Source organism: Ammospiza nelsoni, chromosome 9 (assembly GCF_027579445.1).
Source record: "Ammospiza nelsoni isolate bAmmNel1 chromosome 9, bAmmNel1.pri, whole genome shotgun sequence".
Lineage (NCBI taxonomy): Eukaryota > Metazoa > Chordata > Aves > Passeriformes > Passerellidae > Ammospiza > Ammospiza nelsoni.
This window is the reverse complement of record NC_080641.1, coordinates 19920459-19934343: the sequence shown is the minus strand read 5'-3', so window position 1 is coordinate 19934343 and position 13885 is coordinate 19920459. Positions and strand designations below refer to the sequence as shown.

Genomic DNA, 13885 nt, shown 5'->3' with positions numbered 1-13885 from the left:
CCTTAAAACTGTATTTTCCCCCCTAAATCCCTTTATCGTGATAGTCCAAGCCATGGTATACCCTTTGTCCTCAAAAGTGTGTTTATCTGAAATCAGTAGGAATTGAACAAATAAATATGGCAGTTGTGTTCTTTAATCACTACAGCCCTTGTGCCTGCATTTCCTCCTTGGATTCCCTGACAGTCACTGTGGTGTATTGTTGTAATGGCCGACATTCACAAATGTGCAGTTACATAAGAAATAATAATCACTCTGGACCATCCTCAATACTTTATTAACTTAAAACATTGTTCTAATAAATATGTATCAAGAAATGTAAGACACTCCATAAAATCTAAATAAGGACATTTACAAACTTGTCAACAAAGTAAAAACAGCTTTTTTTTTAACTGAGGTACATGCAGAGTTGTTAAGGCAAATTAAGTAAATTATACTTTTATAGTAAGTCCTGCCCACCTCAGAAAGTTTCCCTTTAAAAATTAAAAAACCAAAAACAAAAATACAACTGATGGTATTGAGTAGCTATTTTCCAGTTATTAGAACAAGCCCATAGTGTAGAAGCCAGTAATGGTTCTGGACAGAAAGTCTGTGCTTCCCTGGTGCTCCTGCCCTCCTCAGGCAGGTTCACTTGCTGGATTGGTTTCTAGTTCTAAGGCATAATTCTGTGCTTTGGCTTTTCCACTGGTCTTTCACAAGCTTCCTTCTCCCTAGTGGATGTAGGTGGAAGTAACCCTCCATGCTTCAAACACACTGGCAGTCTGGCCTTGCACAGAGAGAGATGGCTCAGGGAGGATAAAAAGGACCTCTCTGTAACTGTTAATGCAGCTCCTGATTTGCACCAGAATAAGTGAGAGCAGGATCAGACCCAAGCTGGTATCTTTGGTTAAAAACCAGCAAGATGTGAAACTACACAGTCCTGATCCTCCAGGTTTTCCTGACAGGAAGTCATCCAAGAGTGAACCCATTCAGCACTGAACTCAACCAGGGCAGGTGCTGATGGCTCTCTGCCATTACCCCATGTAAACACTGTTATACCCATGTTTTCCTGCTGGCTGATTCAAGCTACTGAAAACTTGAAGGGGTTCATCATGGCCATGGGAGAAATATTTTCCAGCTTGCAGATATTTGATAGCTTATCCATCTTTGGAGTATTAGGCTTTATATCTAAAAGGCTTGTATTTCAGTGTTATTTCAGAAACAACGAGGGAAAGAGAAAGAGAGAAACCCCAGCCTTTACTTTCCCCCTTCACAGTCATTCAGGCTGTCAACATATGGCTCTGTCCTCTTCTTTCCTCCTAGAGCTCCTGTTCAGAAAGGTAATGCCAGGGTCCATGTTCAAGACAGGGTCCAGCAGGGAAGCCAGGGGAGTCTGTTCTCATAGTGTTGTAGCGCTTTCCGGACTGCAGTTGGGACTCATTTCAGGCCGTGCTGTGTCTCCCGGTGTCTCCGTAAATCCACCTTCCGCTGGAAGCCTTTGCCACACAGATCACAGCCAAAGGGCTTGAAGCCTGTGTGCTTCCGACTGTGGGTGATGAGGTTGGAGCTTTGACTAAAGGCTTTTCCACACACCTGGCACTTATGAGGCTTCTCCCCTGCAAGCAGAAGGTGGGAGAGAGAGAGGCTGTGAAAGAGGCCACAGCAAATATACACTGGTACTTAGGGCTTATCAAAGAGATTTTTGTGTGATTACCTAAGTCATTTTTACAAAAAGACATGGAGTTGGGAGCCCAAGACAGAGCATTAACTGAGCAGGCCTGGACTTGGGTGCACCTCCGTCAGCTCAGCATAGTCCTGAGAGTAGCCTGAAGCACAGAGTGCTCTCAGGACACCAGACCTTGTGAGTGTGTTTGTCTGCATGGGCTCTGTGAAGTTTAAACTGGCTTTGTGTCCTAGGAATATGAGAACTCCTGGAAAAGTGATGAATGCCTGACATTGATTACTATACCATCAGCATGAGGGCAGGTGGAATAGGTAGATAGAAGTTGTTAAAACAAACCCAGTGATCTGGGGTCTGTCCCCAAGGAAGGTATGAGGGCCATTAAGTGAACCCTGAAGGGCAGGGTTCATCCAGGGCTCTCTCTGTTCCCCACACTGCAATGCTAGCAGTCAGAGCCCTGAAGTTCTCCTGCAGGCAGATAATGTAAATGGGAATAAATACAACTGGAACTTCTACAGAGGAGTCAGTGACAAAACTCCATGGGAGCAGGATCCAAGTATATTTTCCTACTGTTTATTATCAAATAAATTAAAGGGAACCCAACCACAATAACAAGCCGGATTTTCAGAGTGGCTTTGCACCTGCAGAGCCCACTGGCTTCAGCTGGGAACAACAAACTCTTTGGGTGTTTGAAGTTCAGATTCTTAGAATCAAAAAAATAATGCAAAGTGTGCTTAAGGCTCATTTCACAAGTATATGGTGCATATGAAAGGAATCCCTCATTCAGTTAAAGACCTGCTTTTATATTAGCAATTTAAAAGCCCAGGCACAGTTTCTGATCTTACAGGAAAATAATCTGACTGATTTAGAATTTGTCTGAAATTCTACTTAATCAAGCATAATTTTAAAAAGTTACTAGGGAGCTACTTCTTGTATTATTTCATAAACAGTTCATTTTCATCCAGCAACATTCAGTGAAAAATCTTTATAAGTAACATTTACTATTCACAGTTTGTCACCTAGAAAAGTCACAGCCAAGCAGTGCTACGTATAGTGCCATTTCTCTACATATTTGCCCTTTTTAGGCTTCACCCTTTATATCTGCTAGTGGCCACTATCAGAAAAAAGGACTTTGATCATCTGAACTGTACATTTGTCCAGTACAACTGATATTTCATGTCTACAGGTTCTTCCATATCTTACACATTTATTTCCCTCTACTCAAGTGAACCATGCAGGTCTGAAAAGCAAGATATTCTTTTAATGATTTCTCATATGATAAACCTGCCTTCTCACTGAATGATACTTTTGAAACAATTTCCTTTGGTGATTCACCTGCACTTTATATTAGTTTCCATGTTTATTAGTAACAGTGAAACTTGAGAACTCTGCACCTCTCCTATTCAGTATCAAACTGTAGCCATTTCTCAGAAAGTCCAGGTGGAAGTGCAGACAATCTCTGAACAAATATTTAGACTAAGACATAGGCCCTCTAGTTTAGTGTTTGATCTAGAGGAGGAGACTCCTGTTGTTCCTATTGTAAATTGGTAGATCCTGCAAAAAGCAATGCTGAAATCAAATTTACCTGTCATTTTCCTGGGACCTCAGCTGTAAATCAAGGCCACATGAATATAATACTCTACAAATCATCTTACACAAAAGCCTGTGAATAAACATTGGTGGATCCTATTAAGGGAACACTGATTGGATTGCGAGGATTTTTGTAGGTTATTTTGCAGCTGCTGTCCATTAAACCTCCTCCAGATCACCCTGCTTTGCCCAAGTACAGCTCAGGTAACATGAACAGCAGCAGGACAGTGAGAGGGATAGGGAGGTGTGTGTGCTGTCCCAGCTGAGGACAATGGGCTGCTGCAGAGAGACCTCTGAGAGCTGCCCTTGAGCTGGGGCTGACACTAGCAGTTGCAGGGCTGACCTGTGTGAATGAAGGTGTGTTTCTTCATATCAGATTTCTGGTGGAACCGCTTCCCACAGTACTGGCACGGATAGGGTCGGGTGTCTGAGTGGATGAGCAGGTGGGTGGAGAGAGTAGAAGATCTCTTAAAACTCTTGCCACAAATCTTACAATCAAAGCTGCGTTCCTGCAGAGAGATGAGCCCAGACACACACATCACACCAATGATCCCATCAGCAACAAACTGCCCAGCAGCATGTGAGTGTTGCCCCTTCTGCATTAGCAAGAACTTACACTTCTCCAGAGAGCTGGACTGGCCTACACAGGTAACACTGGCTTGATAGCAGCACCACATGATAAAAAAGATAATAGATCTTCTCCTAGTGCTGTGCACTACTAAAATGTAATTGAACAGCTCTTCCTGCTGGCAGGAATGGCCAGGTGGGAGCAACCCCGATGGACTAGGCAGAGTCTGCCAACACACTTTATCAGAGGCCTGAGACACAATCACTCTACTGGGAAGCCCAACAGCTGCAGCACTGTTCAGAGGCCACCTCTCCACTGTACACAGGAAAGCGGGTGCCAAGGGCTGCTTGGGTCTCTTGGGAAATCCCTCTGGTAGACTGAGGTCTGGCATAGTAACAACTAACTGCTTTTTTTAGTTCCATTAAAATTCAAGTGGAAGTTATGTAGAGCACCTGGGACAAACAGCTTTTCAGCTTACTACTTTAACATATAAAACCAAATATATTAAGATCTTACTGTCTTTCACCTCTCCCTCACACACTCCTCTCCATCAGTTTCTTTTACCACATATCTCTTCTTTACATCCCTCAACTTCCATTGCACCTTCTTCTTCCTTCTTTGCTTTCTTCAATGCTTTCACAGAATCACCTTCTTTATTTGGCTTTTATGCATTCTCCCCAAAATGCTGTCCCCTCCACAGACACATTATGCAGTGCTGCTCTTTTCACCATTGTTTCATGGATAATGAGAAATCTCCCTTCATTGTGTGCTCTGCTGGTTGCACACTCACAAAATTATAAAGAGCAAAAAAACATTACTGTAACTCTATCCTCCAAAAGTCAATCTGAAGAAGGAATTTTTGCTGGGTCAGGTGGGTGGGGAAGGGGAAATATGGCATGGTATCAGCAGGTGGAAAATGTTACAAGTCCTCCTACCAAAATTAACCACCATATGCTTTTGGTGTGTGACTCAGTGTGTCGAGACGGGTGAAGTCAGTGCCCTATACCTGAATGGTCGTTTAGATGTTCCCTGCACTGACAAAAATTACTACAAACAAGGGAAGACTCACTTCTTTGTGGGAGGGAGGAGAAAGAATGAGGAGTGCTGCATCAGAAGAAATCACACTGAGTTGCTTTAGCTGTTAAAAAAATAGCCAACGTCTGCATTACAATTTCCAGCTCTGAGAGTGAACATTTATTATTTTCTGTTACTCCTTGAGTGCCAGAAGTGCACATTGCTTAATACAGACTATGCAGGAAAGGTCTGAAGAATAGAAACAAAGCCTGTGTTCTTTAATTACCTGATAGCTCCTCTGCACGCTAACTGGTCACCCTTTCCTCTATTGTCACCACATTCTTCACCTACAACTGCCCACTGCAGCTCTCCCACCTTCTCTTCCCCTCCTCAGGATAGGTCTCTGCCTCCTTGCCCTGTATTTGCCTTCGTGGCTTCCCCAGCCAGCAGAATGGAGCAGCTGGCCCTGGCCCCCAGCCGCCCGTGCTGGCAGCCTGCCTGCTCTCACCTGCGAGTGCACGGCCTTGTGCTGCTCCAGGCTGACTGCATGGCCGAAGGTCTTGCCACACATGTCACAGGCAAAGGGCCTCGTGCCGCTGTGTGAGCGGCGCACGTGTACCTCAAGGCCATGCGGTGTGGAGAAGACCTGAGGAAACAGAGTACACAGCGTCAAGGTTGCCAAGGAGAAAGGGCTGGGGGGAGTCAGTCCAGTGCGGGAGAAAGGGATCCCTACCTTGCTGCACTTGACACACTTGTAAGAGCCAGCGCTGATGAGCAGGGGGCGGCACAGAAGGTCAGACTCCACTTTGATGCCACCTGGCCCCTTCTCCTGCTGCAGTCCAGGCTGCGTTTCGGTATAGAGTCCAGGAGCTGCTGCTGGCGGCCGCTCAAACAGCCCCGGGCCCGGGGAGCTGAAGTCACCGTACAGTCCCAGGGAAGAGCTGCACTCGGCCCCATAGAGGGCGGGCTCCGAGCCTCGGTCGCAGAAGAGCCCCAGGGCTGAGGTCCGCTCCAGCCCCGGGCAGGGCCTGTAGCTTTGCACGAGGTGCCTGAGCTCGGAGCCACCCAGGCTGTTCCACATGTAGGGTTTGAAGGGCACCGAGAAAGGGGGTGCTTCGTCTAGGGACGGACACACAGATCTCTCCGAGGCTGTGGAAACACAAGGGCATGGGAATTGGTGCACTTCACAATCCACACTATAATGAGGCAGAACAGTCTCAGCATCCAGGCTTATGTCCAGAGCCTGACCCTGTACTGCACTTTGAGGCTGCCCTTTCATCTCAATGGGAGGACATTTTATATTGCATATTACAATCTGAGTGTCCAGTACTAACGTCTTACCCAGTTATTACTCCAGCCAAATTATTTAAACCCAACATCAATTTTGTCTACTTCCTTCTCTGGATAACTCATGTGTACACACTGATCTGACTAGCAAGACTCTAAACAACTCAGTCTGCAACTTCCTACAGTTTTATCTGCGGCTTCTTTGAAACATGTATCTACCATATCCTAAGATGGACATCAAAGCTGACAGTCCACATGTTTAAGCTCTGATGGAGATCACACACACACAATATATATATACGTGTGTGTGTGTCTGTGCAAATATAACATTACAGAGGTGCCAGGCAGAGCAAATGTGCTCAGATTTACCTGGTCAATAAAATGAAAAACACTTGTTGCACAATTTAATGCCCAAATCTAGTCTCTCAACTTAATGCCACAACTGACCATAACTCTACTGCAGAATAACTTAAATAAGTAACAGCTTCTAAGGTGCTTGCATGTTATGCTTCACTTTTTCAGAAAAAAAAAATTACTTCTCATCTGAAAGAAAATAATAGTTGTTTCAGATTGCTCTGAGGTTCTCCATATAAAGAAATTGAGTCCACCCAAAACACAGTGCTTTGTAAAATCATTGGGATGGGCCACATCCAAACCCGAAGACACAAACCCATTTTCCTAGCAGTCATAATCAAAGCAAATTTCCACCAGGGCAAGCTTAAATGGCTTTGGCAGGCTCGAAGAGGCTTGCCTTCAGCAGTGGCATCTGACCAATGCAGTGGGCACGTGAGTCACACTTGGGGAGCAGAGTCTGATACAACGGCAGGAGCACAGCTTTTGAGAGGAGAATCTAAAGGCACAACTGCTCAAGGAGCCTCACATGGAGGAAAGCACAGCTGGGACAGAACATGAGGCACCAGACCCCAACAGTGTCTGCCAGAAATGCTGATTAATGCCTGAGGTGCACTGCTTTCACTCCTTATCATAACAGGCAGCAGCACTGGGAGAGTCAAATGTCTCCACTGGACAAGTTTTAGTGAGGCAAGGAAGAGATGAATCAATTAACTACTGAAATGCTGAGGTCTTCATGGAGATATTTGCTTCCCTTATAACTTGGGCTTCCAGAGTACCCTCCTTTAACCAGAAACTTGTCCACCCACAGTGAATCTCTTACTTCTTCGTGTCAACTCCCACGGCTTTTTCAGCCTTTGGTAAACCCAGATAAATGCGGGTGGACTAAGCAAAGAAGGCACGATGTGTTAGGGTATCCACTTGGATAGGCAAGTGGTCACTGAGGGGTTACAGAAGGCAGTAGGAAATGAGGTTAAAATTGAGCTTTTAATGACTTGGCTTTTTCCTATCTTTTACATAATTTCAGATGTTCACAGTCTCAAATTCTTCCATTGAAATTAGCAATCTTTTGGTTGGAAATATACGCACACATACCAGCTGGGACATTTGAAGAGGGTGATGAAATCAAATTAGCTGACATGGTGTTCAGCATGATTTTTCCTGTTCTGCACTGACTGCAAAGTTGTGGTCAGCATCACATCATCTATCTTGTGTCTTTGCAACCAGTTTCAGTGTTGCCATTTCACATGATTTTATCACAAAATTCAAACCTATCTTAAAGTCCCAGCTCTTGAAATGGCATGATTTCATCAGGCCCTCAGCTCTGCTTTTGTTTGTTCTTGTTATAAGTTTATTTTTTCCTTTTAAAGTCAACTTGTAGCTCAAACTGTAAGAAAAGCATGAAAACATAAACCCTCAATATTTCAACACTAGAACTGAATATCCATAAGGTATTACTTACAATCTTGACTTCTGAGCCAGCTCATTGAGTGAGAGGGAAGGCTGACCTGATTTTCGAGCCCTTGGAATTGGCAATACAGTATACAGTGAACATTGCACCACAGATCAGTTTGCGTGCAATGTTCCTTCCATCACCTCACATGCTTTGGAGCCCTCTCAAGCACAAATGCAGGGTATTTCCTCACAATATACTCAAGCTATCCAAGCTTAGTGGCAAAGCAACCTCCAAACTCTGCTCTCCCACACTGCAAGGCATTTCTGTATGTGCCTCTTCTCCACAGCATCTAGGGGGGAGCAGAGACACAGAGAAATATTCTCCCTCATTTTCCTAGAAATTCTGTGCAGCCGTTATAGAGACTACTCCTGGGAGAAAAAAAAAAAAAAAAAACAAAATCAGTGCTTGTTTTTGAAGGCAAGACAAACTCAACCTTAAATGGTTGGCAACAGATTGATATGCACAGCAAAAAAAGATTGGAGCATCCTCTTACACAAAACACCACATTTTCTGCACAACTCCATTATACCCAGGAAAAGTCTTTCTCCTTCTGCAGCATCAACAGGCTCATCAGGAGCTACTAACACTGCTGCACTGAGCTGTCATGCACCTTCTGCATATGCACATGTGTGTGATTAGACACATGTAGAAGGTGAGATTAAATAAAGTGATTTGCACTGGTTGAGTTAACAGCTATTATGTCTGTGTGTTTGATGACTGCCTACATCAGCAGCACAGCACTCAAAGACCAAAGTGAAATAAATACAGCTTTCACTGCATATTGAATTGCAACCTGCAGCTGTGTTCACTTCCAGAGATACAGGAGTGGTAGTACTACTCACCACACATGCCTTCAGCGTGATTGAGAACCTGCATTTCTCACCTGCTCTGCCTGGCAAAGCACAAAAATTGTGCCCCATCTGAACACAATTGTAGGAATACTGTCTCTCACCACTGCATGTTGCAGAAGTGACCTAGACACAAATTCCAGCTTCACACTGAGTCTAAGAAAGCAGCTGGAAGGCAGTGGGGCTGGAGGAGGTGAGCTGTGGGAGGAAGCCCAACTATCTAATCCTGTTGCCACTGCCTTCATCATTAATATAACAGCACGTCACTCAATGCACTGATATTCATTTAATAAAGCTCTTGTGTGCTTGGAGTCCTGTACATTCCCAAACCTCCTCTGAATGGGATCAGATGGCCCCAGGATTGACCATTCCACCCTGAAGAATCTTGATCTGGGGACATCATCCTCATTTTGTAAAGATATCTTCCCTGGACAGCCTGATGATTGGTCAAAAGCTGATGAATGTGAAGGAAGAAATAAGAGGGAAGGAGGAAAAGGCAGAGCAGACTTGATAAAATACCTGCTCTGTTTCACATCTATCTTTTTGACACCCCGTGAAAATGGTCTGTTTCCTGTGCAGAAATTGTAGTTATTTGGGAAAGGAGAAGCAGGAAAAATTCATTAGAACAAAAATTACACACATTGCTACTGTGTCTGCGCAGAAATATTACCAGAAGAGTTTGGTCTGGTGTGTCATTTGCACAGACTGAAAGTGTCCTGTAGCTGATGCTGGACAGCATTTTGAATGTCCCCTTAACGGAGCTTAGGACTCTTGAAAGAAGATGCGGCTTTAAAAATGCAAATTCAAATCATTACAATTAGCCATTCATATGCACGGACACTGCAAAGACGAAGTGGGAATGGGTGGCAAACCGGGCTAAGTATTTTTTTGCTGGCGTCTGCTGTCAGTCGGTAAAGCTGACACAATTTTTCCTTCATCAAGACAAAAATTGTCCTTTTTCCAGCTGTCTCTTTTTAATCGAGGCAATAAAAAGTGGTTATATATATACATATTTTTGTTCTAAAATGACGCCATTGTATTTTTAAACGAGATAAGTATTTGTGCCAGGCTGGGGACAGCGTCTTCCACTGCTCCAGCCACATCAAAGGCAGGACAAGGGAGCTAGAGACAGGCGCTGCAGCCATAAGTGTGAGTTTCCTGGATTTGGGGTGTTTAAATCTGACCATCATTGGGTTTTTTTCCCTCTGTTTTTTACAAATGTGTTTTTAGAAAAGAAAAATAAACAGACATTTTAAAACCCCAAACCAAACAAAAATACAAAGAAACAAAAACACAAAACAAAAAGAAAACCCCCAACCAAATAGCAAAAGAAAGGGCGTTAGGAGAATGTCTAGCCGGCTGTACAAAACACAAAATCAGCTGTTTACTGCAGGTATATAAATTGCCTATAAAGACTGAAAAATTCTGTGGAGGCACGACACTGTAGGAGAATTTAACATAACCTGCCTTGCCTCTAACAATTAATCACAAATCAAAAAATAACACCCCATGTCACGACAACTTTCCTGCTGTAGCGTGTCACCTGCTGCTCCCTCAGCAGCACAATACGGGCTGGAAAAGCAACCCAAAAGAGGGAACCCGAAAACGAGGGGAAGGAACAGATTCTGGCAAATCTGGGGGAAAAGTAATAATAATTTTTAAAAGGGCCAGGCAAATCTGTCCCTTATACTCGTTTGTGGTGGTGGCGCACAGCCATGAGCTGCATGGTCCAGTGCCCCACGGCACGGGCACGGACATGCAGCCGGACCCTCGCTGAGCGCTGCTCTCCCCGGTCCTACCTGGCGAGACGGAGGGCGAGGGAGGTCTCCAGAAGTCCTCGAACTCAGACACTCTGTCACAGACGCTGCCCTCGCAGCTGGGCGCTGACTCGGAGGTGCCATCGGCAACCTCGGTAAGGTGGGATTCCGGGGAAAAGCGCCCCCGGGAAGGCTCCGGATCGGGCAGGGCGGTGCGGCACAGCTCCGTGTCCTCGGGGATCTTGCAGGGGTCTGCAGGACAAAGGAGAAGAGGGAACTCCTCAGCGTGGGTCCGTGGTGGGAGGCAGCCACCTCCCGCGCGGCCCGCTCCCGCCAAGGTTTGATGCCCGACTCTCTCCAAGCCCGCATCAGCCCCTCCGGCGTCCCGCAGGGGCTGCAGAGCGACCGCCCGGTGCCGAGAGCACCGAGGTGATGTCGGACAGGTGGACAGTCTCCGAGTGAGGATGCGACAGAGGGACTCCTACCTGCACAGATCTGAGCTAGCACCGTCTCCAGCCGCAGGCTGTAGTCCTCGTCAGCAGAGCGAGGCTGGTGGTAGCTGTGCGCTTTCTTGCTCTTCACTAGGAAGGACCTCGGCATGGTGGGGTGCTGTCACGGCCGGCGCGGCCGCACTCCCTCACTAAGAGCCGGGCACGGCAGCGGCGGCGAGCGTCACCCCCGAATCTCCTGCGGGGCGGCGGCGGGGAGGCGACCTGCGGAAAGGCGCCGCGCCCGCCGGTGAGGGCCGGGGGCGCCGGCCAGGAGGGGCCGCTCGCCAGGGGCTGCGTGCCAGGTGGCAGCGCGCAGGTGGCTCCGGCCACCGCCCCCGGCCCCGCTCGCCTCGCCCCCTCTTCCAGGAGTGCAGATAACTCAGCCTCCAACCGCCCCCAGCCAACGCCTTTTACCCCCCCTTCCTCCCACCGTGGCCTTGGGGCCGCCCCGGACACGCTCCGACAGCCGCTGCCGGATTGCGGGGAGCAGGCAGTAACAGCAGCTGGGCACCGTTCTTCGGACGAGCGGGGGCTGACTGAGCTAGGGGGTGCGGTCGGGTGTTATCCCGTCCCTCCAAGTGGGCACACCGCGCCTCCGTGTTTGCCCCTGCGCCGGCAGCCACGGCAGAAGCGGTGCCATCCGAAACAGTTTATCACGTCCCACCACCCTGGACGGGCTGGCCGGCGCGGGGTTGTTACCGGGATGGGAGGGGGAGTCTTTACAAACCCGACAGCCCAAACCTGGCGCCTGAGAGGCTGTTGCTGTCGGAGGGACTGATTCACCCATCCCGCGCGAACCACGATAACACAAAAACGAACAAAACGGAATCTCTCCTCCAGCCCGCAGCTGTCGGCGCCGCGCCACCTTGCAGCTGCGAGCACCGAAAGCCGGGGCGGGGAAAGCAGACAAGGTGGGAAATCTCCTGCGGGAGTCGGGGGGGACCGGGTTAAACAAAACTACCCCGAGCCGACTCTTCGGGAGAAGGCCGGAGAGGTTCATTCGAACCCATCCAGCACCGGGCCGCCTCTGCCGTTACACTTGACTTTGCGAGTTTAATCCACGTTCGTTTGGGGGATAGGGGACTTCGGAGGGTTGCAAACGGGGAAGAGAGGGAAGAGCCCCAGCCCACCAGCTGGGGCCCAGGAACTGCCCCGCAGGTGGCGGCACTGGCTGCGCCACAAACCTCCGGCCCGTCCGCGCCCGGCAGGGGCAGGGCTGCTCAGCGCTGCCAGGGAGGCGCCGCCCCCCGGGTGGGAGCGTTGCTGCCCGGACCCACCTGTGCCTGCGTTCATCCTTGAGCAGGGGCTAGCAGCCGGCGGGCCCGCACGGAGGGAGTAGAGAAATCAAAGCGGCCCGATAGCGCGTTACCCACCCGCGCCCCGACAGCAACCGCTGCGGCAGCCGTTGGGGGACCCGGCGCCTCTCCTGCAGCGTGTTTCCCTCCAAAAGTCACGCCGCGGAGGTGCCGCCGGCTTCCCAAGGCCGGAGCTGGCCAGGCAGGTGCCAGGCCCGTGGGAAGGCGAGTCCCGCAGCCCACCTGGCCGCCGTTCGCCCCGGCTCCCGCTGGCCGCACCCGCCCGGCTGCCGTCACTGCGGGGGCGCGGGGCTGGCGCCGGGCCACGCGGCTGAGGCAGGGCCGGAGCGGCGCGGGGTCCCAGCCGAGAGCAGAGGGGTCGCTGCCGCCCCAGCCCTCCCGCCGGCAGCTGCCCACGCGAGGCGAGAGAAGCGAGAACGCTTACCCATTTGGAGGGCCGAAGAAAGCTGGGCTGCGGACGGGGTATGCGCGGGGCAGCCTGCTAATTTGTGTGACTTTAAATTTAGCCTCCCTTTAAGGAGCAATGGTGCTTGAGTTGGCTTTTTTTTTTTTTTTTAACTTTTCTGTCTCTGTCAACTCCTTCAGAGCTCGGCCCCCTAAACCACAAATTCCACTTCCTGAGCGTTAGTTAGGAGCTTCTGCAAAAAAAAAAAAAAAAAAAAAAAAAAAAAAAAAAATTACAAAAAAGCGCCAAAGCCTCACAAATCAGTAGTGTTCCCCGCCTCTGTTTCTCTCTCAGTTTTCCTTAAATGAAAACGTCTTACCGTATTCCACCTCACAGAGCTCGTTGAAGTGACATCGAAGTGTCTTTCTGGAATCGGGCGTTTCGTTTCTCTCGGGGTTCTGCTCTAGAAATTACACACATCTATCTGAACTATTCTTGGATCCCCTTCGACTTCCGCAACGAGAACAAGTCACAGATTCAAAACACAGATTGATTCGGGCGGGCAGAGGGCAGGGGCTGGGGCAGCCGGCGCTCGCCCTGCCCGCTCCGCGCCGCATCCCCTGCCCTTGACCCGGCAGTGGGGGAACACAGCTCCCGCCGCCATCGGGCCGTGCATGGCGTTGTTATCGGGGCTAGGGCCGGGCCCTGGGCGCGGAGACCTCTCCTAGGCTTGAAATAACTTGTTGTGGAAAACTCTTCTGGGATAAATACGCCCAACGGCGCTGAAAATACCTAAAGACCCAAACCTAGAGGTTTGCTCATTTCCCTTCGGATTTAGGTAATGGTTAAATATGGAAGGGGTAGGCGAGAGGTGTCGTCCCCCCGTCCCGTCCCCCCGTCCCTCCCGGCTACTGTTGCTTGACTGCGATTCAAACACTAAGGCGAAAGCGGAGCGGAGCCAGGCAAAGTGGGGAGAGATTGCCCTCCTCCTCCTCGTCTGCGTGCCGGTGCTCAGGTGCTAACTCGGGGTGGATCCGTGGGGCACCGCGACGAGAACGGTAACGGGATTCGCTTCAGGCAGCATCCTGCACCGCTGGGGACCCCTGCGTTGCACAACGGGGAAGCCTGCTCCCTTCTGCAAAAAGAAAAGGGTTCGCCTTGCTTT

The 13885-nt window shown here is 49.0% G+C and overlaps 1 protein-coding gene across 1 annotated transcript; it reads right to left on the bottom strand.

The window, feature by feature from the left end:
• Positions 1-255: 255 nt before the first annotated feature.
• GFI1 (growth factor independent 1 transcriptional repressor) lies at positions 256-13174 on the bottom strand. Its single transcript, XM_059478414.1, has 8 exons — positions 13100-13174; positions 12760-12973; positions 10970-11241; positions 10571-10721; positions 5563-5978; positions 5338-5475; positions 3591-3756; positions 256-1592 (listed from the first exon to the last, which is right to left on the bottom strand). Exons 3-8 carry the CDS (start codon positions 11126-11128, stop codon positions 1414-1416), a joined length of 1209 nt encoding a protein of 402 aa, XP_059334397.1. The 5' UTR covers positions 11129-11241; positions 12760-12973; positions 13100-13174; the 3' UTR covers positions 256-1413.
• Positions 13175-13885: the final 711 nt, after the last annotated feature.